The sequence below is a fragment of the Musca autumnalis genome, unplaced genomic scaffold (genome assembly GCF_047663935.1).
Source record: "Musca autumnalis isolate F117 unplaced genomic scaffold, ASM4766393v1 scaffold_4, whole genome shotgun sequence".
NCBI classification, from domain to species: domain Eukaryota; kingdom Metazoa; phylum Arthropoda; class Insecta; order Diptera; family Muscidae; genus Musca; species Musca autumnalis.
In genome coordinates this window covers 187,116,507-187,140,513 of record NW_027411977.1, presented here as the reverse complement: position 1 = coordinate 187,140,513, position 24,007 = coordinate 187,116,507, and the positions used below count along the sequence as shown (strand labels likewise).

The window sequence follows — 24,007 nt, the reverse complement described above, 5'->3', positions numbered from 1 at the left end:
ACTATCAAATCTAGGATCGTTCAAAATTGTAGGTCCACCTTAAAAACATGTAATTTAAGCGTTAACCTTTGTTGGGTGCCAGGACACTGCAATGTTGAAGGAAACGAGATTGCTGAGGCATCTACCTTTCTAATGGGCTGAGGCATCTACCTTTCTAATTGTACCATGGCATAAAGTAATGCATATTTTCCCGCTTTTCAGGCTTTTCCCTAGATTTCCCGACATTTATCGCTTTCGTTTTCGTCCTGAAACTAATCTATAGATCCCTATAGATACCCACAGTGTTGTATTTTATAATTTCATATGGGTTGGCAACACTCAGAATTCTGCCTATGAACCGACCGCCTTATATGTATCCGGTTCCTTTTTCGTTACCGGCTGCAAGCATGGTAGAACAAATACAAGGTAAAGTTAATATTACAACAAATACAACTCGAACAACAACCACAAAGGAATTTGTTTTTGTTTGGAACGTTAGTGTCAAATATAAATGTAAACAAAATAAGGAAATGTCTATAAATTATTGGAATTTAAAAAACTAATAATTTTTCACATTTGATTGAATATTTTGAAAAACATAAATGAAAACTCGTTAGATTTTCAGTTTGAATGTTTCTATATCATTCCACTAAATGCACAATATCACGCAGGAAGTAGAATTCTTGCAAAAATTTTTGGGGTCGCTCGTAATTCATTGAAAAAAGAGAAGCTGTTTCAATCTTTTGTTTTTGAAAACAAGAAGCACATGTTTATTAGGGCTTTATTATTTTCAAGTTTAACAAAATACCACACATATTAACAAATATTATACCGCCTCTATAAGTGGTGTTTTAGTGTGCGACATGTAGTTCGGACCTGGAGGAGGTTACATGTCAATGATATGAAGGAGTCTTTATGGGAAATTGTTTTTATTTCAGATGAATAATTTTTTTCTTCAAAAAATATATGTCCCTAATATACATCGAACATAGAAATAAATATATAAAATGTCGTATGGAATTTGACACTAACACTACAGCCCAGTTCAGTCAGCTGGGTATTGCTGCTACCTTTTCTTGTTCTACCATGGGCTGCAAGGAGCAGCACGCATCGTCGTCAAAAAAAAACCAGTCTCTGCCGCCACACGCAACACATTTCTGACATAATAAAAATAAAAGAATAAAGAAGGTCGAGCAAATTTCGAACTGGGTTGCCCTATTATTTTTTATTCTTTTATCAGAAGCAAGCAAGGTAAGCAGGCAAGGCAGCTTATGTACTTAAGGCCTGCGTACATAAGCTGCTCTGCCTGATTGCCTTGCTTTGCTGCTTCAATAAAAAAATAAAAGAACAAAGAAGGCCGACCCAATTTCCAACTGATGGCAACCCAGTTCGAAATTTCGTCTTTATTCTATTATTTTTATTACGTCAGAAATGAAGCAGGTAAGCAAGGCAATCAGGCAAAGCAGCTTATGTACGCAGGCCTTTACCCCTTAATACTCAATTACGTAGTTGAGCTGTGTGAACACATCAATAGAGCTTTACAAGACAACGCCGTTACGCCACGATTTCTGTTTTTCTAAATAACGCCGCTAGCAACATTGTTTATAAGCTCAGTTATCTGTTCACCAGATAAAGATAAACAGCGTGCGACTTGCGACTTCTTCAGTAGAAGAACAATATTCATAATTTTTTATTTTTCCCAAGTTTTATTTGTTTATTTCATGGCTTTTCCTATTCTTGGAGCTCAACAAGGTATTATAAAATCCACATAATATTACTGAATAACTTATCAATGCAAATTGATTTCCATTTAGAAACCAATCGTAAAATTCTGGAAGATTTGCGGATAAAACAACAACTCTTACAAAAAGGCTCTGACATTACATTAAGTACCGGTGCACTTAACAATTTAAATACTCCAATCACCCAGGTAAATGCAGGTCCTTTTTCTAACTTCTGTTATATTTCTGGAATAAACGACTACATATTTTCAGATGCCAACATCACAGTTATTGGGTGGTCAGCCAACGGAGTTTCAATCCAGCGGCGCAATAACCGTTCCACGAACAGTTTTCAATCCCACAAGTTCCACAACTTTGGGTTATTTTGTGAGTCAAGACTCGCATTACGGCAATTCATTTATACCAGTATTGCCCCGTTTGGATCCATTACCACAAAATCATACTCCTAAATAGGGTTAAAGAAAACCATAATTTCAATTTCATTTATAATTTTGTTTGAAGGAGAAGCAGTTGACAACAAATTATGGCGCGAATGCGTATGAAAAAGTTGGAGGAGTTTTTATCTGGCGTCGATGGGTTTGAAAAACCAAAAATTCTATTGGAACAATATCCTACACCTCCTCATATAGCTAGCTGTGTATTGTATAATGTTCAGGTGAGTTGTACTGGGGAATGGAATGGTTTCATGTCATTTATTTTTTTTGTTGCATTTTTAGGCTCAATATTTTGATTTGGAAGATAAATTAGTTGGCGATTTAGGATGTGGCTGTGGTATGTTAAGTATTGGCTCTTTTTTATTGGGGGCACAACTGACCATTGGTTTTGAATTGGATGGCGATGCAATTGATGTAAGTTAATAGCAATAGTATATGACTAGTCTAAGGAACGGCACTTGGCGAAAAAATGTCCTTAAACTAACGTTTCCGTAGGTAGACGGCCTTCGGTCGGAATTTGACACTTTCTTGTATGGACAGATGTAGATCTGGGCTACGATAAAACATTTTACCTAAAACTTATACTCTACTAAAAACTCAAATGAGGATTAAGGCATACTGAACATTGAACGTTCATAACTTGAATACATTTCTATGGCAAAATTTATATATTGTAGGTATTAGAAAGAAAAGATGTTCGTTTGATAAAAACTATGGACTTCTCTTATAACGTGCCGTTAAAGGAAATACATGTGTGTGAAGATAAAAAATTTTGATTAGCGAAGGCACCACTTAGCAGAGACACCATTTGTGTGGTATAACAGATTGTATTTCGGTATAACAGATAAATTTCAAGATAAAAATGATTTTCCTAACAACGAAACTGTTTCAGAAAAAATCTACGATTTATATGGGAGACACCGTTGGAAAATGATTCCCTCCTACTTTCCGTAAATGCTTTTCCCAAAGCATTTCACTGTAGATATTAAAACATTGCAAAGTCATAATGTCTTTGAACATTGATTCTAAAAATAACATTATTGAAATTTGGTGTTCAGTCTTATATATTTTTAACTTAGCTTTTATGTGCTTATTTAATACATCAAAATTTGTTGTTAAAAATCGAAATTTAGATTTTAATTATTCACCATATTTTTCTAATTAATATTTTTATAAAATTTCTTCGTTTAAAGATATGACTATTAGGTACTTAATAAGCCCACATAAATATATGATGATCGATCCATTCGTTTTTGTGCTTTACTCGACACCGCTAAACATTTTGTTAAAAAAGGAGGTAACACTAACACCTTAATGAGGTGGTCACTGAAAAATATAAATAACATGTTCTTTTCACAACTCAATCAGCAAATAATATCGATATACAGGCTGACTTCCTTATTGTCAGTTGCTTTGTATTCGTGCATGAAACTAGGGGTTCTTAAATCGAGTTCCATATTAGAGTAATTTTATGAAATTGCAGTAGCGGGGAAATCGATTTAAGAACCCCTAGTTTCATGCACGAATACAAAGCAACTGACAATATGGCAGTCGGCCACACTTTTATACAAAAATTTTCCCACTCAACTAATTTTAAAATTTGCTTCACAAAATTGATGAACTAAGAACTAAGTAAAAACCATATGATCACTATTTACTTCCAAACAAATGTAAAGTCAAGTCTATTACATCCAAAGCAACATAAAAAATCAGTTATATAACTACCGTCACTTTATATATTCAAATATTATAAGACAATAAATTTTGGGAAAATATGTCATGATACTGTGCGACGTCTTGAACTTCTACGGGCCGAACGGTTACGAGATCTTCGCCTTCTTTTCTCACCCATTTGTCGTCTTCCCATGCCTCGAGAATGCCATAACAATCGGCGGTATTGTCGCTTGCTTCGGTTTTTGGTGAAGATTTTGTCCACTTAGCGCCAGCGCCAGCTTCCGTTTCATTTTCGGACAAAAAATATAATTCAAAATAATAACAAAAACAGCGGAGGCACGCGCAAGGGAACTTTGTTAAAAACAAAATTCCAACAACAACCTCCCACGCAACTTTGTTGGTGTCCTTTTCAACTTACAGAATTCGATGAATTCTTAGTTGATACGTTCTGACATGTTGCAAAATATTTTGATTTTGTTGTTTCTTTGGAAAAGCCGAAAAGTGAGTATGATTCTCATTCATATGAGAATACTAGACACTTAAAGAGTTCGGTTTTTCGCTAAAAAAGGCATCATTTCAAAAACTGAGAAGCCAATTGATAACTTCCTTCGCCGGGATGAAATCATGATATTGGTAGCGATCAGTAAAATTTTGCAACACTGTCAGTTCGTTTTGAAAAACATTACTCTTTGTAATAGAGGGTAATAAATGAAGTTGAGCCATTGCACAGTGTCCGATTTTCGAAAAAAACTGGCCAAAAATCGAAAAAAGTATCAATTTACACTAAAAAAGGTCAGATATTGTTTATAGGATCCCAGTGCGTGTAGTTATGAAAAATATATACATTTCTTGTTTAATAAGTGGGTATACATGCAGGTCGAAGTGACCCTTTTTGGAATTTTTTTTCTTTTTTTTCAATTTTTAAGTTCTTTATAAATCTATGATAATATGCAAAAAAAGCAACGGTTATTAAATATTTTCTTTTTGTAATTGTAATGAAAGCTATGTGAAACGTATTTAAGATGTTCAGTGTCGCCAATGAATTGTGCGTTCTTTAATAATTGATGTCCGTAGTTGTTAATGTTTTTCAAGATCAATTTTCACAATAAATTATGAAAACAGTTGTGAGTAAGATCGAGTTGGGCCGTGTAATTTATCATTTCATAAAAAAGGAAGGTTTTTTTTTACCAATTTCCATCGAAACATCCTGCACATATTTGCACTTTTTGTTTTTATGTGATATTTTGTCTTGCAGGTATGTACAGATTTTCTTTCATTCAGAATGTCAGAATATAGTATAGGGTCACTTTCTCGCGTTTGGGTATAATTTGGAGTTTTGGTATATTCTATGACCTATAGTAAAATTTTATGGCGAACAAATTTCTAGAATATTTTGGTCTGATCCGATCACATTTTATAGGAGATTATAAAGATTTGTGGAAAAATGGACCAAAAGGACCCCTTTTATGACTCCCACGAAGTTTAATTTTTTTAAGAAAAAACATTACTCTCTGTAATAGAGGGTAATAAATGAAGTTGAGCCACTGGGGGAATACTCCACTCAAACAATCGAAAAATATTCCTCGCATTCTTGTCAGTATAGTTACCAAAGACATTATGCACCTAAAGTGCAAGGATTCCAAGTGATCTCAGCTCAAACATTTCCAAAACTGTAGAACTGGTGGAAGCTTGCAACCCTATTTTAGTTTCTTGGTTTTTTGGCAAAATTGATTCCTATATTTTCTTGGTATGTAATACAAATAGAGATTTCTTTTCTTTGGTAACTTATAGTGAAATTTAGCAGAGAACATTTTTGTCTTTGACGGCATTCTTCTAAAATGATGCTTTGCATGACAATATTGCCAAAACTTACATGAAGTATGCCCTTAACCCTAAAGTGTGTTTATAATTTTGCATATTTCTGGAGTTTAGGTAAGGTATAGAGTTTTGGTGTATTCCAGGACCCATAGTAAAAATTAATGGCGAACAAATTTGTAGAATATTTTGATCCGATAAGATCACATTTTATAGGAGGAGGGACCAAAAAGACCCCTTAAATGACCGCCTGAGGGTTAAATAATATCAAAAATGTAATCAGCGGCCGAAAAATATAAGAACCAAAGGTAAGGTCAAAATCCATTCATTTTTAGAGTTTTGGCCAGGTTTTTCGGAAAATCGGACACTGTGCATTGGGGGAATACTCCAACTCAAGCAATCAAATTATATTTTATTTTTAACTTTTTAGTAAATAAACTTTTTGACCACTGTCAAAAGTCCATTACAAAATTACAGTCAATTTAGGTCGAAAATGTAGATAAAACCTGTCATGCTTAAGTGTTCCATACGCCATTTTTTGACTTTTTGAGATATAGGTGGTTTCCATGGTTTTTGCGTATGCTCTTTCTAATTTTTGGTCGGCTTTTTCCTATCTGCTTTAGTTACCGAGATATCCACTTTCGTATTTCATATTTTCATATTTATATTTATTTTCATATTTATATTTACGTAAGCTATATTTTAATAACTTACGAATTTAAGAATACATTCCAAAAATCAGAACTTTAATTTTCGATTTAGAAGGTTTGAATTTATTGAGGCGAAGATGGACAAATTTATTTGTCACTTTGTTCCATATGATTTACAATATTTTGCATTTGTGTCATACGTGTGGATATGGAAAAATTCGACAAAAAAATCTATTTTTAAAAAATTCTCTATAACCATTTTATTCCAACATATATTTCTCTATCTTTTGGCAAAGATGTTCTATATACTATTACTAATAAATCTTGTCAAAAATATAAATATTCTCTTTAGTCAGCTCCGAACAGTTGTGACGCAAACATTAAAATGCGATTATCTCAAAACGGGAAAATGGCGTATGGAACACTTGTTTATTTGAATTAAATCGGGTGGTACTGCTATATTGGGGCTATACCAAACCTTGACCTATGTCTACAATTTTTAGTGGGGAAATTACTGGACCAAAGGGAACTCCAAATGGTAGCTTACAGCCAATTCGATCTAAAAATGGAGACAAAACCCTCAAAATACCTGAAATCGGGTGGTATCTTCATATGGGGGCTGTAGGTAAAAATGGATCCATATTGGTTTTGGTTTCATATTCATGTACTCGTATTGTCGTCCAAATCTGAAAAGTGGGCACAGTTTTAGTTCGATTGGTCAACGGCAACTGTGTCAAAATTGAGTTACCAGATTGAAAAAGCAAGATAAATGAAACAATGTAACAATTTAAATAAAACACTGTAAAAATGGACCAATATTGGTTTTGATTTCATATTCATGTATTGTCATCCAAATCTGAAAAGTGTGACACTGTGTGTCACATAAATTCAGGGACCAAACTGGCGCCGCATAGCTCACCACAGACCGACCCATCGCTTTATACGTGGTCAACAAGGTTCCCTTATCTGCACCCCAAGTGCTGCCGGCTAGGGACTCGAGGACCTTGTTCCAAATTTCAGTTTATCGTAGATATCTGTGTCATGCGAGGACGACGTGAAAGTGGTGTCGAATGTGACCCCTAGAATTTTGGGGGTCGGAATTCTGCTACCTTCGACCCTGATTCAACTCTCTTCTATACTGTGCCGTCTATGTGGTGAACAGAGTGGCTGTCGATTTAGTGGCGGATATCTGCATATTCCTCGCGTGGAAAAAGGTTTTAAGATCGGTTAAATAGGAGTTCAGTCTCTCACAGATGTCATCAGGGTAGGTACCTGACGCCAGGATCGTACAATCATCCGCATACGTTACGATCTCAATGCCGTCTGGAGGGGGCGGAATACAGGAAAGGTAGAGGTCAAACAGTTCCAGAGATATCACCCCTCCTTGGGGAACTCCCTGTTTCACTCTACGGGGCTTGGATTTCTTGTTCCTGAATTCCACATACGACTGGCGACCACACATATGTATAGTTGATTATCCAACGTTTCACACTTGGTCGGAGGGTTGTCTGCTCGATGTCCTCGAACAGCGTGGAGTGCTTGACAGTATCAAAGGCTTTTGATAAGTCAAACGCCACCATCACTGTTCTATCACACGGCCGCTCCTGGTTGAGTCCTCGACAAATATGTGTGAAGATGGCGTGCAGCGCTGTCGTCGATCTTGGAGATGTCTTCATCTATTATGGAGAAGTTGTATGACAAGATTTTGGGTAACAACTTATTTTTGATTTCAATTACCCTGTCTTCCAGCGATGGAAGCCCGGTCTCGATAAGTAGAACTTTTATTGGGTAGTCCTATAAGCGTAAGTGCTGGCTCGGATACAGTCGTGGTAAAGTGATTTTATGTGCTTCAATGACGAGTTTGTGCTGTTACCAAAGAGATACAAACCATAATCAATTTTGCTTAATACAAGTGTTTTAACTACCCAGCAAACCAAACGAAAGTTGTATGAAGTGGTTGTCTTAATTTCGGAACGAAATGTCGGAGCGACATCGGATCGATTTCGGTCCGCTTTCGTAACGAAATCTGAAGAAAATCCTTGGGAAATTCGGAAAGGAAATTTCTTTCCGACATTCGTTCCGAAATCGGTACAAAATCTGAACTATGTATGTATCATTTAGAAATCTGAACGACTTTGCTTCCGAAATTGTTCAGACGTGTCGGACATCAGACATTTGGTTTGCTGGGTAGATATACGAGAGTGTTTATGTGTGTGTAAGAGCGTCCAGATAGGTATTTTATTAGATTTACTCTAGGGACGAGATCTTTTTTCAATTTAAATATTTGTTCTCTCCACCGATAGTTTTTTTCGAAGGTTATTCTCAGAATGTTTAATGTTTAAATGTCGGTAATTGAAATTTAATCAGGCTTGCAGTTATGTTTTCTACACACGTGTAATATTGATGATTTTGAAAAGGAAATTTTTGCCACGGACATTTTTGACCAATTCATTATATTGACGTTTATATTGGCAAAAAGGTTATTTGTTTTGTTGTTGTCTCGTTTCAAAAAACTACACATAAAATTTTCATTCTATTTACAGGTTTTTCGAAATAACATTACCGAAATGGAAATACCTGCCATTGATTGTATTCAGGCCAATGTACTGGAACTTGCTGGTTCGAAATGGGAAAATGCATTTGATACAATTGTAACGAATCCTCCATTTGGCACTAAACACAATGCGGGTATGGATATGAAATTTATTGAAACAGGCATACATTTGGCCACCGGTGCTGTTTATTCGCTGCATAAATCTTCAACAAGGTATGAACAATAAAGTCCAAATATTTTGTTATTTCAATAATTTCCCCATGCACTTCCAGAGATTACATTCACAAAAAGGCCAAAGATTGGAAAGTGAAAGGCGAAGTGGTGGCCCAACTGAAATATAACATTGACAACAGCTATAAATTTCATAAAAACAAATCCGTGGATATTGAAGTGGATTTCTGGCGTTTTGATGTCACGGAAAAGGAGTTGTAGAATAAATTCTTTTGAAAATCTTCATTATTTTTTATAATTTTTTTATTTACAAAAGTTTAAAACATTTATTGTGTTTATTATAATTATATAAAAAAATATACAGAAAGTAATAATCATTGTGTGCATTTACAACAAAACTCACAATCGTTTTTTTTTTCATTAAAGCTTATAAGATCGGCAAAAAGGGAAGCGATTTGGAAGGAAAGTTACTTAATATTAATAATATTTATTAATAAAGGTTTTTATTCTACATTGAAGACAACACCTTGGGCACAGGCCAATTCTCCGGAATGATTAACGGTAATGGTGGCCCGCTTGCAGTACTGCTTCCAGGCATCTGAACCAGATTCACGACCTCCTCCAGTGTGTTTTTCACCACCAAAGGCCCCACCAATTTCAGCACCATTTGTCGTGGTATTAATATTAACAATACCACAATCCGAACCTTGAGCACCAATCCATTTGAATGCCTTGGACATGTTTTCGGTAAAGATTGCCGATGATAGACCTTGATCAACTTCGTTATTCCATTCAATAGCTTCTTCGACGGATTTTGTTTTCAAAACATAAACAATGGGAGCAAAAGTTTCACGATGTACCACCGCAGCATCATGGGCCAAACCGGTGATAATGGTGGGTTCAACAAAGAACCCTTCACGATTAATAACCTTACCACCAAATTCCACTTTGCCGCCCAATTTAACAGCATCGGCAATTGTGTTCTTATAACCTTCGATATTTTGTTGGGAGTGGACAGGTCCCACCAGGGTATTGGCATCTAATTGATGACCAATGCGTGATAGAACTTGTTTATATTTGCCCGTCAGTTCCTTAACAAATTGATCATACAGTTTCTCATGGACAATGATGCGTCTGGTGGTGGTGCACCTCTGGCCAGTTGTACCAATGCAACCAAACAAGGCAGCATCCAAGGCCATTTTCAAGTTGGCATCTTCATTGATAACTAAGGCATTATTGCCGCCCAATTCCAAGATAACTTTGCCAAACCGTTTTTGCACCTCCACACCCACATCGCGGCCAGTTTGACAGCTACCGGTAAAGGAAACCAATTTGACACGCTTATCGCTGACCAATTTTTTGCCGACATCTACACCTCCCTGGCATAAGGTGGTAATGGGGGGCAGGTTGTTGCGTTTCAAGACATCGGCAACAATTTTGGTTGTGGCCACAGACACCAAAGAGGTGGTGGGGGCTCCCTTCCACAAAACACTGTTGCCACAGGTCTGCAAAAAATTGTGAAAAAATGGTTCCAATTAAAATTTCTTCATTCCAACCCCATTTATTTTATACTCACCAAGGCAATAGCTGCATTCCAGCCAAAAACAGCATTGGGGAAGTTATAGGCCGAAATAACACCCACCAAACCCAATGGACGCCACGCCTCCAAAATGGTGTGTTCAGCTCTTTCCGAATTAATCATTTGACCAGCATAGATACGCGACAAGCCCACAGCATAATCGCAAATATCAATAAATTCTTGGACTTCTCCTTGACCTTCACTGTAGATTTTACCCACCTCCAAGCTTACCAATTTACCCAAAGGTTCCTTGTATTTACGTAATTCATCACCAATTTGACGTACAATTTCACCTCTTACAGGGGCGGGCACTTGGCACCATTCGCGGTAGGCTTCCACTCCAACTTTAATGGATTCTTCCATTTCCTGCACAGTACCCGAACGTACACTGGCAATTGCCTTACCGGTACCAGGATCAATGGAAGTAACAACTTCTCCTGAACCCTTCCATGAGCCAGTGAATACACCGGGATTCTCACGTTCCAAACCAATGTCCTTAAGGAATGAATATTCTGGTGAGTCAATCAAAAAGCTTTGGGCCTTTAGAGCAGAACTCATGTGAAGAGATGCCACTCTTTGTGCCTGATGCAAAGGAGCATTTTTCAATAGGCTAACTGCACGGAAAAGTTGTGACATTCTGAAAGATAGGAAGGGAGGGATATTAAATGTGGTTTCGAAAGAAACATGAGGAGTTATGTTCTCCTAAGAAGAGGAGACGAGAAGCTCTTAACTTAAACCAATGATGAACACGAAGAGAGCATTTGTGTGACGAATCATACGTAAACGCCAAGGCGAGCGCTCATCCTGTTCATCAATGACTTAAACTAAAACAATGGCTTCCGTATCGTCAGTTGCTTTGTGTTTTTTAAACTTCGTCAAAATATCTGAGTTGCACACTCATGCAACTACATATATGCATCAGAAATAAAAATGATACATGTTTGCTTTTTACCTACTTTAAAAATTTGTATTTGTGACGTTTTGAAACACGTAACTTTGCAGTTGTTAAGTACTACGGCGTTAAGAAACATAATACTTCACACATTTGCCAAGCAACTAACGATACGGAAGTCAGCCAACATGTCCTCGACAATTGGCAATTGCAGTTGGAGCGTTTCCCTCCTCCTATTTAAGCGATATTACGTGAATGGGGACCCTTCACCTCTCATCACCCTTTCTTGCAATATTTAATACAGTGTATTTTCAAATCTATTTCCTTTAATCCCACACTCATTGCTTTCATTGCATTGTATTACACACCCATTTTCCTAATCTTATCGTAAAATAACAAAAAATTTTGATAATCCCACAACAGCTAACAACTTATCAATAACGTTATCAGAAGGAAATCTTTTTTCTGAATAGTTTAGCACCGGTAGGAGATTATAAGTGGAACTATTAAAATTTATGTGTGTCGATTGATTTGTTTGTTTCTATGGAACACGTTCGAATGACCGACCCTACAAAATGTATACAATCAATATGACTTGTTGTTTTCGTTGTTGTTTCAGATGATAACAAATCTCAACATCATATAGAGACACTTGAAAATTATCTTTGGAAATATTTATAAACTGAAACTGAAAATTCAAGATAAATTTTGAAATGCAAAGCAGTAAACAGAGATAAGCTGGGAAAAATAAAAAAACGCTTAGATGTGGATTTGCAAATATTGAAATCAGAATTTCAATATCAAAATTATTTGAAATTTTTATTCTAATAGCAAAAAGATGTTGTTAAGTTCGGATGGGTCGAAATTATGCATGCCAAATGTCCTATATTATTGATTATGTTGCAGAGCTCACAATAGGCCTTATTGTGACCACTGGGAATCTCAAATGTCAAATTACAGGTAGTTCGGTCAAAAAATGTATCTAAAATCCGCAGTCAAACCTAAAATTGGGAGGTACCGTTATGTGGCGACTGTACCAAAACATGGACCTATGTCGTTTGTTACTACTGGGAACCGCAAATGCAAAATTGCCGCTCGTTTGGTCAAAAATGTAGCTAAAGCTCTCAATATACCAAAGGTCGGGAGGGAGGGAGACCCTCCGTATTAAAAAAGTAGCTAAAATCCTCAAAATACTAAAAATCGAGAGGTACCGTTATGTAGGAACTATACCAAACATGTACCTCTTTTGACAATGTTTTGGGAGAGATGTTTTGTGACCACTGGGAACCTCAAATGTATAATTACAGCTCATTCGGTCAAAAATGTAGCTAAAATCCTCAAAATATCTTAAATAAGGGAGGTACCGTTATATGAGGACTATATCAAAACACAGACCTATTTTGAAAAATTTTGGAAGAAGTTTTATGACCACTGGGATCTTCAAATGTAAAATTACCGTTAGTTCTGTCAAAAAGTAGCTAAAATTTTGAATATACCTAAAAACTTCTGGTAGGGCTACGCCAAAACATGGAGAAGTCTGAATGAAAACTCCCCCTGAGTTTTGCTGTTTCAACATAACGGAGAAAGTGAGAAAATTCACGGGTAGTTTTTATTCAGAACACATTCCAGCGTGTCTCCAAGTTCGTTGTCGGATTCATGGCCGTCGTCGGAGTCCCCCTAACAGCAACAAACGCAGCATCTTACACCCCATGTTGTTGTTCAGCACCCTTGGAAGTGCATGGTTACTGCAATTCAAATGCAACGGCCTCCTCAACAAAGTCAACAAAATTATCTCTTATTGTAGCAGCATACACACTGAGAAGAGATATTGTAGGAGCAATCATATTCTAAGAGTAAAATAGTGTATTTTAAAATCTGAAAATATTATTGTTGGTGCAACAATATATTTTGTGGCATTATGTTTCCTAAAACAAAATATATTTTTAAAATACACTATTTTGCTCTTAGAATATGATTGCTCTTACAATAGCTCTTCTCTGCGTGTAGAAACCTTGGTGAAGTACAGATTTGATGCTGAGTTGGCAGCCGCTGGCCGAAACACTATGGTTTCTGGTCAATCCGGTACGAAAGAACTCGCTGCCGAGGGATTGAGCAAAAAATATATATAGACTTTTTGAGTGGTAGAAACATTATGGTCGCTGCGAAAAAAGCTCACCATCACCATTTGCTTTGTGTTGTTTAAACTTCGTCAAAATATTTCAGTTGCACACTCATGTATTGTTCCCCGAGAAGAAACACTTTTGCAGTCATTTGCAATGCAACTGACGATACGGAAGTCAGCCCTACTATGCATTTGGTGCGGAAACTTTTTTAACGGTATGGGAAAGGTGATAATAAATTTATTAATATTTTTCCATGCTCTATAAGGCTATGCCGTGGTATTTTTGATATTTGCAAAATATGCAGAAAAGTTATAACCCTAATGTATATTCTGCCAATGAATGGTTGTGACTGGGGTTTTATGCCTGATCGTTCGCTTTTTGGGGGATAATAACGGTCTGGTGCTCATCATGAGCTTTGCCATTCCCCCAAATTCAATGACCAGAGGGGTACAGCGCTGGCGAGCGAATTGATAGGTTCACATTTTGCACGGTGAACATTGACGCTCCTACACAAAATATATTGAGCAAAAAATATATATACGAAGATAAGAGGACGTTTGTGACAAACCTTCTGATAAATGACGAGTCTTGGTAATCCGTCCTTCCATTCAGCTCAGGGTAACTACCAAAATCTTTTTCATTCCGTCCTTGGCTAGACCAGAGAGGTGTAGAGCTGTTCGAGCAAATTTATAGCTTCACATTTGTAACGATGATTGCCACAGTTTGTCATGTCACATCTCGTCAGACATAACTATTGTGGCACCCGGTTTGATTAATGACGTGTCCTAGCTACCCGTCATTTTGCTTGTCTCAGACCATCACCCTATCATCGTCTCCGTAAATAGACCACTCGACTTCATAACCTCTGACCGCTGTACTTTTATGAACCATGGAAAAGCTAATTGGCAAGGGTTCAGAGAATTTACCATTCACCGTTTCAGAAAACTCCACTCCCTCATCTTTGTGTGACTGATAGAATTTTCCGGGACATCATCACACCTGCAGCCGTTCGCTACACACCTGCTGGTCGAATACCCAATTTAGACGAAATTTTCCAGTAGTGTATAGAGGACTCTGAGAGTGACGGACGAAGAGGAGTGTTCCAAAGCGTTTGGCCCACACGGAATCTTGTTGTAATACAAGTTACAATCAACAACGATGTGTACATAATCGAAGTAAGCATATGCACATCGAAGCAAGCCATTAGATATGTATATATAATTTAGTATTTGAAAAACATGTCATTCTGAAAAAAACCATACTTCGAATAAAACCTATTTTTCCTTTGCTTAAAAAATATTTCCTTCATAAATCCGTGTGTGTTTTCGATTACAAGAGGTTATGGGCGATACAAAGGAAACACATGGAATTCCTCAATTTAAAGGAGAGGGTTTTGACGACTGACAGTTCCGGGTGAAAATACATCTGGACTCGTTGAATTTAATGGACGTTCTAACCGGCGATCCACCATCTGAAGCGTCTGCCAGAGCGGAATTTATGAAAAAGGATAAGAGAGCTAAGGAAAGGATTGTAAGTTTTGTACATTCCGACTGCTTAAATTATATTCGAGAAAAGGAAACCGCAAAGGATATGTGGAGCAGTTTACAGAATACATTTGCCAAGAAATCGGGTGTGAATCAGTTGCTCTTGAGGAAAAAATTAGCCAAGCTGCGAATGAATGATAGTGAAAGCATTGTGGCTCATGTTCTAACATTTGAGAATTTGGTAAGGCAATTAAAACTGGCTGGGGCTACAATGGAAGACTCCGATGTTTTGGCCCAACTGTTTCTAACACTTCCAGAGAAATACGATCCGCTTGTAACGGCATTGCAAAATATGGAAGGCGGGAAACTGGATATGAATTTGGTCAAAGAACGTCTAATAGCAGAAGAGACCAAGTTAATGGATCGGAGCGATGGAGTTGTGGACGATAAGATGGCTTTTTCAACTAGGAAATTTGTTAAAAAGAAGAAGTTCAAGGGAAAGTGTTTCAAGTGCCTTAAATTTGGTCATCTGGCTAAAGATTGTCGCAGTTCTGAAGCTTGCTCTGCAAAAACAAAAGCTGTATCATTCATGGTAAAAACAAAACAGGTCGAAAGTGCCAGAAATTCTGGTGAAATTGTTTTTAAATTAGATTCTGGAGCAAGTGACCACATGGTTAAGGATAAATCGTATTTCACTTCGATGAAGTTATTGCCGAACAGCGTAGAAATCAATGTTGCCAAAGATAACGAATCAATACTTATAAATCAAATTGGATATATAAATGCCACTACAAATAAAGGAGTTGATGTTTATATCAAAGATGTTTTATATACTCCAGAAATTAGAGACAATTTGATGTCAGTGCGTAAACTCGCGGAATCAGGATTGGCTGTGAAATTTGACGGAAATGTTGCATCGATTGTAAAGGGTACTCAACGAATTGCTACTGCCTTCCTTCATGGCAATTTGTATGAACTAAAATTAAGGAAAAAGAATCTTTCGGCTTTGTCAGCTAATACAAATGAAACTGAATTGTGGCACAAACGGCTAGGGCACATTGGTAATTCGGGACTCGAAACTCTGAAACGATTGGGTAAGATAAGAGGCAACATACGGCCCGAAAAACAAAGTTTCTGTGATGTCTGTGCGGAAGCGAAGCAATCAAGGGATCCTTTTATTGGCACTAGACCACGAGCAACAAGAATCCTTGAAAGGATACATTCAGATGTGTGTGGACCGATATCCCCTGGTTCGTGGGATGGATGCAAGTACTTTGTATCATTTATTGATGATTATACCCATTTTGCAGTTATATACTGTATTAAGACGAAATCTCAGGTCTTTAACAAATTTAAGGAATATGAAGCAATGGTGACTGCAATGTTTCCTGGGTCAAAGATATCCAGTTTAACTATTGATCAGGGCAGCGAATATCTGTCAAATAATCAAAAACAATGGTACAAGGAGAAAGGAATACAAGTGGAGACAACCGTCTCTTATACACCTCAACAAAACGGGGTTTCTGAACGATTTAATAGAACTGTTGCTGACAAAGTGCGATCAATGCTAATTGAATCAAGTGCACCGAAAACCCTATGGAACGAAGCAGCTTTATCTGCAGTGTATATAATAAATCGATGTCCAACAAAAGCAATTGAAAGTGGTTCAACACCTGCTGATTTATGGTTCGGTAAACAACAGGATCTTCAGAAAGTACGAATTTTTGGATGCAAAGCTTTTGCGTGGGTACCAAAAGCGAAAAGACAGAAGCTTGACCCCAAAGGAAAGAAAATGGCCATGGTAGGATACGCCCCTAATGGTTATCGTTTGTGGGATTTAGAAACGAAGAAAATTGTGTTGGCTCGCGATATACAGTTTGATGAATCTTCCTACCCTTTTGAGGTCCAATGCGCTAATCAAGAAACAACTACAGTAGTAATATCAACCAGCCACCAGCAAGAGGGGGAAGAAGATAGTAATGCTGTGTCTAATTTGAACGAAAATCAGAATAGTTGTTCTCAAACTGAAGGCTGTGGTTCTCAAACTGAAAGCAGTGATTCTCAAATTGAAAGCATTGATTCTCAAAATGAAAGCAGTGGAATCCGTGGTGGTGATAATATTGAACAAGATTTGCAAGATGAAAATATATTAACTAGCGATGATGATGAGGCTGAAGTGACACAACAAAGCGAGTTACGAAGAAGTAACAGAGTCGCTAAAATGCCTTACAAGCTTTTAGATTATTTAACTGGTTTTAATGCTGAAACTGTCCGTAACAATGTTCCTTCCGAATTTGGAGATATATTTAATAGAGATGACAGTGAGAAATGGCAAAAGGCTGTAGATGATGAATTGCTGTCAATGAAGAAAAATCATGTTTGGAAAGTAGTCAAGATTTCACCGAATACAAAACTGTTGAAGTCGAAATGGGTATTTCGCTTGAAAGAAGACGAAAATGGGAATTTAAGTAAGTTCAAAGCCAGGCTCGTAGTAAAGGGATACCTTCAAGAGTATGGTGTCGATTACTTGGATACTTATGCGCCAGTAGCCAAGTTGTCAACCTTACGAATGGTTTTGGCGGTAGGTGTACATAATGGGTACTTGTTTTATCAAATGGATGTGAAGACGGCTTTTCTGTATGGTGATTTGAATGAAGATATTTTTATGGAGCTTCCTGAAGGCGTAAAAAGGAATGATGGTATGTGTTGCAAATTATCAAAATCTTTATACGGCCTTAAGCAAGCACCAAAATGTTGGAACGATAATTTTAATCAGTTCATAATTTCGCTTGGGTTCATACGATCAAAACACGATTATTGTCTTTACGTCAAAGTAGACAAAACTGCTGATATTGTGATATACCTAGTCTTATACGTAGATGACTTACTTGTTGTTGGGAACAATTTGGATAGCATTAATGACTTAAAATTAAGTCTTGCAAAGAACTTTGAGATGTCCGATTGTGGTCCCCTGAAATACTTTCTGGGAATGAAGCTAGTTCTTGAAAACCAAAACCTAATACTGTCTCAGGAGAGTAGCATTAAGAAATTACTTGAGAAGTTTGGGTTAGGTGAATGCAACCCAGTCAAAACGCCCATGGAGAAAGGTTTGCAACTTCAAGTGTGTGAAGAAAATCTAAAACTAAATCTGCCATATCGTGAGCTGTTGGGTAGTCTGATGTACATAATGTTATGTACAAGGCCTGACATCTGCTATCAAGTTGGATATCTTGGCAGATTCCAACAAAATCCATCAGAAAATCATTGGCAGCACTTGAAGAGAATTGCAAGATATCTCAAAGGAACAATGCCAATGAAATTACAATTCAAGAAAGAAGACTCTGAACCTATAGTTGGGTATGCGGATGCTGACTGGGCCTCCGATTTGTCTGATAGGAAGTCAGTTAGTGGATATATCTTTAAAGTTTATGGAAGCACAATCTCTTGGTGTAGCAAAAAGCAGCAAACCGTGGCAACATCTTCTTCCGAAGCGGAGTACGTTGCACTAAGTTTAGCTACTACGGAAGCAATCTGGATTCGAGGAATCATGCAAGACTTACATGAAGTAGATGATTCATATGGGGTTACAATTTTTGAGGATAACAGAGGATGCATAGGAATAGCTAATAACTTAGAAAGCAAACGCGTGAAGCACATTGACATTAAACACCACTTCGTTAGAGATAATGTCATGAAAGGAGTTATAAAAGTCGAATCAATTAAAACAGATTCACAACTTGCGGACATTTTTACAAAATCAAGTGATGCAACCCACTTCATCAAGATACGCAAGAATTTAGGATTGATTGATTGAGAGGGGGTGTTGTAATACAAGTTACAATCAACAACGATGTGTACATAATCGAAGTAAGCATATGCACATCGAAGCAAGCCATTAGATATGTATATATAATTGAGTATTTGAAAAACATGTCATTCTGAAAAAAACCATACTTCGAATAAAACCTATTTTTCCTTTGCTTAAAAAAATATTTCCTTCATAAATCCGTGTGTGTTTTCAATTACAAGAAATCTCAATAGTAATGCTTCGATACAACTTGGAACAAATCCGTTATCCGGATATAAGCGATTATACAATCATTTATAGATATGTTGAAGTAGCATTCTCGTTTGGCCGGAGACTGAGGGCCGTGTATTTTGTTCGTTGTTCATATTGTATGATTTTCGGGGGAGAGTTACTTCAGTGGTTTTCTGAGGCCTTTTGAAGGGTTTATAGTTTTCCGTTTAGTTTCAGCCGCTCATCCTGGAGTTCAGACGCTGTTTGCTGCAGCTTTACTTAAAGACAGACGCAGCTACCTGAAGCCCGTCAAGGATATAAGCAGAGGCGAGTCGTGCCGACAGATATCCTTCCTTTCACTATATTCATATCAGTTGAGGACTGAACCAGAACAGTTATGGTGGTTTTTGACCTATCAAAGACCTTTGATTCCGTCAACCATGTCAAACTGTTCGAGGACATCGAGAAGACTATCATCTAGCCGTGTGTAGTTGGGCGCCTGTCGTTTGTGGAATTCAGAAATAAAAAGTCGAAGACCCGTAAGGTGAAACAGGGAGTTTCCCAAGGTGGGGTGATATTCCCGAAACTCTTTAACCTCTACTTTTCTGAAATTCAAACCCCCGACGATCTTGGCGTCGTGACTTATCGTCTATGACATATGTGGTAGGTTAAATGTCTACATAGCTGACTTAGTATAGTTCTTCTGAGATGGGGCTCCCCCTGATTGCGATCACTAAATACCGCAAAATATTGCCGGTAGCATTCGATACAAGCTGGAACAAGTCGTTTACCGGCACCATTTGGGGTCCTGAAAAAGAGTCAATAAGGTTGTTGATTATAAATCATTAGGCCGGTCTATGGCAATTAAATGTAAATGTTGGTATCCACCGCTCTGAGAACTGAAGGCAATCTGTCTCCTCATGTCATCAGTGGACAATCTGCATGAGGAGACGAAGATTATTTCAGTACGTAACCCAATGAAATACTCTCTACAGTTCTTGTCCGGGTGTTACCGTGAGAGTCATCCTAATCACTTCAAGCTATGCTTGTCTGTCCGTCCATTACAAACTGCAGACTCAATTACACTATGCAACACTGAAAATGCAAACAACTTCTAGTATGAATTTTTTGAAAGTAAATATTTAGACTACAAAAACCCTAGTAGGGTTTTGTCCTGTCAGATCCAGTTCGGATTTTATGGCCTCATCTAAACCGGGCTAAATCTACACTTTTTTGCATTTATCAGGCCTTTATCTCAGAAACGAATAGGAATTTGGCCTTGCAGTCTTTAGCAATATTGTAGCACTAAACTAGTAGAACTTATCTTTTGAAAAAATCATATAAGAAGAACTCCATCTAGGGCATCAAAATCTATAGGGAGTTGAACAAAGTAACATTTTGCAAAAATCTTCCAAATAAAGTTTTCAACAATTCTTTAGAACATTCTGAAACTCTAAAATGCTTACGAGTACTTCATGTTGTTTCAGCGGTATTTTGCATCATATTTTTTACAACACGTATTTCAAACACAGTTCACACCAACAGTTTATTCTCGCATTTCGGATTTCACTACATTATTGACATTTTTATTAAATCGTCGTTGAAAAATGTACTGAAAACAACGATTTTGGAGATACGTTGTGTAATGTATAAAAAATGTGGAATTTTTGCATATGTTTTGAAATTTGAGGCAATAAATGTAGTTTTTCGAGTTCATTATTTCTCCAAATATTTTATTCTTGTCCATGTCTACAAATTTGCTTTAGAGGTCAGATGAAGATTCGCATTGGTTTCAGAGATATAGCCCCGAATTTCTTTAAAAACTCAATATTTAACCATGTTTAGATGGGGCCATAAAATCCGAGCTGGATCTGACAGAACAAAACCCAACTAGGGCTTCCTGTCGTTTAGGTCTGTACTTTCAAAAAATCCTCAGTTCGAATTGTTTGCACAAGATCACCTTAAAAATGTTGCACGGTGTTAGATAGATAGTCGCGTAATTTTGAAAAGGCCTCGAAATTTCTGAACCTTTGCCTAAAAGAAGGTATTATCTGAAGAAATGAGTCGCCTAGTATGTCTTGGAAATTGATCTAGGTCGGCGAATCGCTCCTTATAATAGTTATCGTGCCCTTAAGCTGTTGCTCAGTGTAGGATTTGTCCACAAAATAATTGCATCGCTGTAATCAGGACCACAGGAAAAAGTTAGAACTTTTGTGAGCGCGGTATCCGAAGGAGCTGTACGATATAGTAATCGCCCTAGTATCCATACAAATTGAGATAGAACGCTAAAATTTTTCATAGATTCTTTCTTAACAGAAGGGACACGAATTAATATATTTTAGTCCAGAATACTTCATGGTTGACTATATAAAAAGTTCGGCCCGGCCAAACTTAAAACTTTTCTTTACTTGTTTGCTTCTAGATGTTCCAACTTTTGTTCTCTGGTGCACCTGTATTACCTATAGTTATAGATTCCAAAAGAGGATCACTGTCAATAATTTTGGATTCTTTTCTTTGAATAGAGATTTTATTTAAATTTTCTTTTATATTGGAAAACTATTACAATTTTTCTCACAAAACAATTGCCGAATTATAAAAAAATATGAACAAATTACTTTTTTTATTTTCTTAAATTTAATTAAAATTCGTTTAAATTTATTTTGTTTGTTCACTTCATTGTTATTTTGTATTTTGTTGCAATTTTATTAGGCTATTGTTGCACTAATTGAATGATAATACGACGATCATCATCATCACCATAAAATCTAAAACTGATTCTTTTATTATTCTTGTTGTTGTTGTACTCACTTGTTTAAATTGTGATAAGAGGTTGAATTTTTGTATTATTATTTTGAAAAATAATTCTAATTGTTGCCGGTTCGCTGCTGTTGTGGTTGCTCAACTCGATACAATGTCTACGGTATAACTAAAAGTGAGTTTCGTTTTCGTCTTGTCTGGAGCATGTTGCGCCGGCCTTTTTTTTCGCTATGAGTGCCCTTATCAGTAGTAGAACCGGCCTTTTGAAAACAATCACATATGCATGTACATATTAATACATATGTTTTGCATTGCATTTGAGATAAGACAGCAGCAGGGTTACCAGGGATTTTAATCATTATAATTTTTTCCCATTTCGGAACGAATTCGACATCAGAATCGGAAATTTATGCAGTGTTTCGTTCCTAATACCAAAAAAAAAAAAAAAAAAAAAAAAAGGAAAAAATGTTAGCTGGGTATATTGATAAGATGTGCCATTACCCTATTATAGACAGATATTTAGTCCCTAGATTAATGGAAAAATCACAAGTATATTCGATATACATGATTAAGTAATTCAATTCAAAATCTGGCATCACTTTCTGTTCTTCTTTTCCATTATGAGCATCCTGAATTTCTGGAAAGATGAAATTTAGATATAGTATATACGAGAGGATTATGGTTTGATTCTATGATTTGTGGGATATATTAGTAAGGGGAGGGGTTCCACTAAGGTGGTAAACTTAAGTATAATTTATGTCTTATGTATAGTTTGAACCGTGTATGTATTTCCACTCGATGCATCGCATTTTATTAATAATATAGTGGATATAATTAACATTGTCATTCCGTTTGTAACACATCGAAATATTCGTCGGACACCCTATAGAGTATATACGGGGATTTCTGAGTGAAATCGGACATTTTTTCAAAATGAGATTTTTGATTTTCTTTATTTTTTGCTATGGTGATGCTGTTAATCAGCAAAACATTTTAGTATATTTTAAGATTTTTTTGACTAACGGCTCCAGAGATATCGCGCATTGAAAAATTCGAATTCGAACTATATGCACAGAAATACTCACAACTTCTTAAATATTGGTCCAATTTGAAAAAATCTTTGGTTTGTTGTTTTATCAGCAATTTTCGCGACTTAATATTTAAAATCAATTTTTAACAATGAGTGACCCCTTCGATTTTCTTGATATTTTTATGTATTAAACTACGATCAATTACAACCATTTTAAGTCCTACTTGGTAATGGGATTCGAATGATTACCGTTTTTTCTAATTTTTTTCAAATTTGTCAATAAAGGTTTTCCTATATACCACTGCACTATAGGTAATTTGGACAGGTTTTTAGGCAAAAAGTCGATTTTTGCAATTTTAATAACGCGAGTTCGAAGAAAGAACATATCAAGTTCAATGTATGTGCAATTTGTTTTCAAAAGTCGCGGTATAATTCGAAGTTAAAATCTAAATTACGAAGACAAAATAAAAAATTTTAAAAAGATTAATGGCCTGTTTCTCTAAGACGATTCGAATTCAAAGTCGTTCGAATTACTACCAAACATCTGTTGTTGTAGCAAAGGTTTCATTGATTGAAAATAAAAACAATTCTAATATTTTAACAAGTTTGGTAGTATTTCGAACGAATTTGAATTCGAATCGTCTTAGTGAAACAGGCCACAAAAATAGAATTTATATACAATTTTTAACAAATTGGTAATAATCAAATACATAGATATCATATTCAGTGGAATGGTGGCGGTGCGTACATTCTGTTTTAAGAAATAATTTTCTTCAAAATGTTTGTTACAGCGGAAAAAATCGTCATATTGGATACAACATAAGACAAATTTTTTTTTGCAAAATTATAGCCTTATTTTTTAGATTTTTACAAAATTGTCTAACTTTGTCTGAAATTCTGCCATGAAATTCAGCAAATGGTTCTGAATCAACTACATAATATACCAAGGTGCGATTTTTTGCGTTTTTTGAGTTCTCACTGTTTTAAAGGTGCCCTCCCTGCAGAAAAAAAAAAATTTTTTTTTTAAATTTTTTGTTTGGTGAAGGAAATATTAAACAGAAAAAAGCATCCGATTTGAACTAAAAATACATTTTCTTTAAAGAAA

At 36.4% G+C, this 24,007-nt stretch overlaps 3 protein-coding genes across 4 annotated transcripts; 2 read left to right on the top strand and 1 right to left on the bottom strand.

Moving 5' to 3' along the window:
- Positions 1-1,575: 1,575 nt before the first annotated feature.
- On the top strand, positions 1,576-2,174 carry LOC141401213 (SOSS complex subunit C homolog). 2 transcript variants are annotated; one of them, XM_073981223.1, is made up of 3 exons: positions 1,576-1,731; positions 1,794-1,909; positions 1,989-2,174. In XM_073981223.1, the coding sequence occupies exons 1-3, from the start codon at positions 1,701-1,703 to the stop codon at positions 2,172-2,174; spliced, it is 333 nt and encodes a 110-aa protein (XP_073837324.1). In that variant the 5' UTR covers positions 1,576-1,700. The 2 variants fall into 2 exon arrangements, with proteins under 2 accessions (XP_073837324.1, XP_073837323.1); XM_073981222.1 differs by having other exon boundaries at positions 1,974-2,174.
- Positions 2,175-2,243: 69 nt separating this feature from the next.
- Positions 2,244-9,417, top strand: Mettl5 (Methyltransferase like 5). The gene is made up of 4 exons (XM_073981221.1): positions 2,244-2,376; positions 2,438-2,569; positions 8,838-9,061; positions 9,121-9,417. Exons 1-4 carry the CDS (start codon positions 2,245-2,247, stop codon positions 9,278-9,280), a joined length of 648 nt encoding a protein of 215 aa, XP_073837322.1. The 5' UTR covers position 2,244; the 3' UTR covers positions 9,281-9,417.
- Positions 9,418-9,522: 105 nt separating this feature from the next.
- Positions 9,523-22,074, bottom strand: Aldh7A1 (aldehyde dehydrogenase 7 family member A1). The gene is made up of 3 exons (XM_073981220.1): positions 21,924-22,074; positions 10,596-11,235; positions 9,523-10,524 (listed from the first exon to the last, which is right to left on the bottom strand). Exons 2-3 carry the CDS (start codon positions 11,232-11,234, stop codon positions 9,523-9,525), a joined length of 1,641 nt encoding a protein of 546 aa, XP_073837321.1. The 5' UTR covers position 11,235; positions 21,924-22,074.
- Positions 22,075-24,007: the final 1,933 nt, after the last annotated feature.

Coding starts and splice junctions, on each gene's coding strand:
- LOC141401213 (XM_073981222.1), top strand. CDS start 1,701: ATGGCTTTTCCTATTCTTGGAGCTCAACAAG. Junction 1,732..1,793: donor TATTCTTGGAGCTCAACAAG/GTATTATAAAAT, acceptor ATTTCCATTTAG/AAACCAATCGTAAAATTCTG. Junction 1,910..1,973: donor TAAATACTCCAATCACCCAG/GTAAATGCAGGT, acceptor ACATATTTTCAG/ATGCCAACATCACAGTTATT.
- Mettl5 (XM_073981221.1), top strand. CDS start 2,245: ATGGCGCGAATGCGTATGAAAAAGTTGGAGGAGTTTTTATCTGGCGTC. Junction 2,377..2,437: donor GTGTATTGTATAATGTTCAG/GTGAGTTGTACT, acceptor TTGCATTTTTAG/GCTCAATATTTTGATTTGGA. Junction 2,570..8,837: donor TGGATGGCGATGCAATTGAT/GTAAGTTAATAG, acceptor TTCTATTTACAG/GTTTTTCGAAATAACATTAC.
- Aldh7A1 (XM_073981220.1), bottom strand. CDS start 11,234: ATGTCACAACTTTTCCGTGCAGTTAGCCTATTGAAAAATGCTCCTTTG. Junction 10,525..10,595: donor GGAATGCAGCTATTGCCTTG/GTGAGTATAAAA, acceptor AATTTTTTGCAG/ACCTGTGGCAACAGTGTTTT.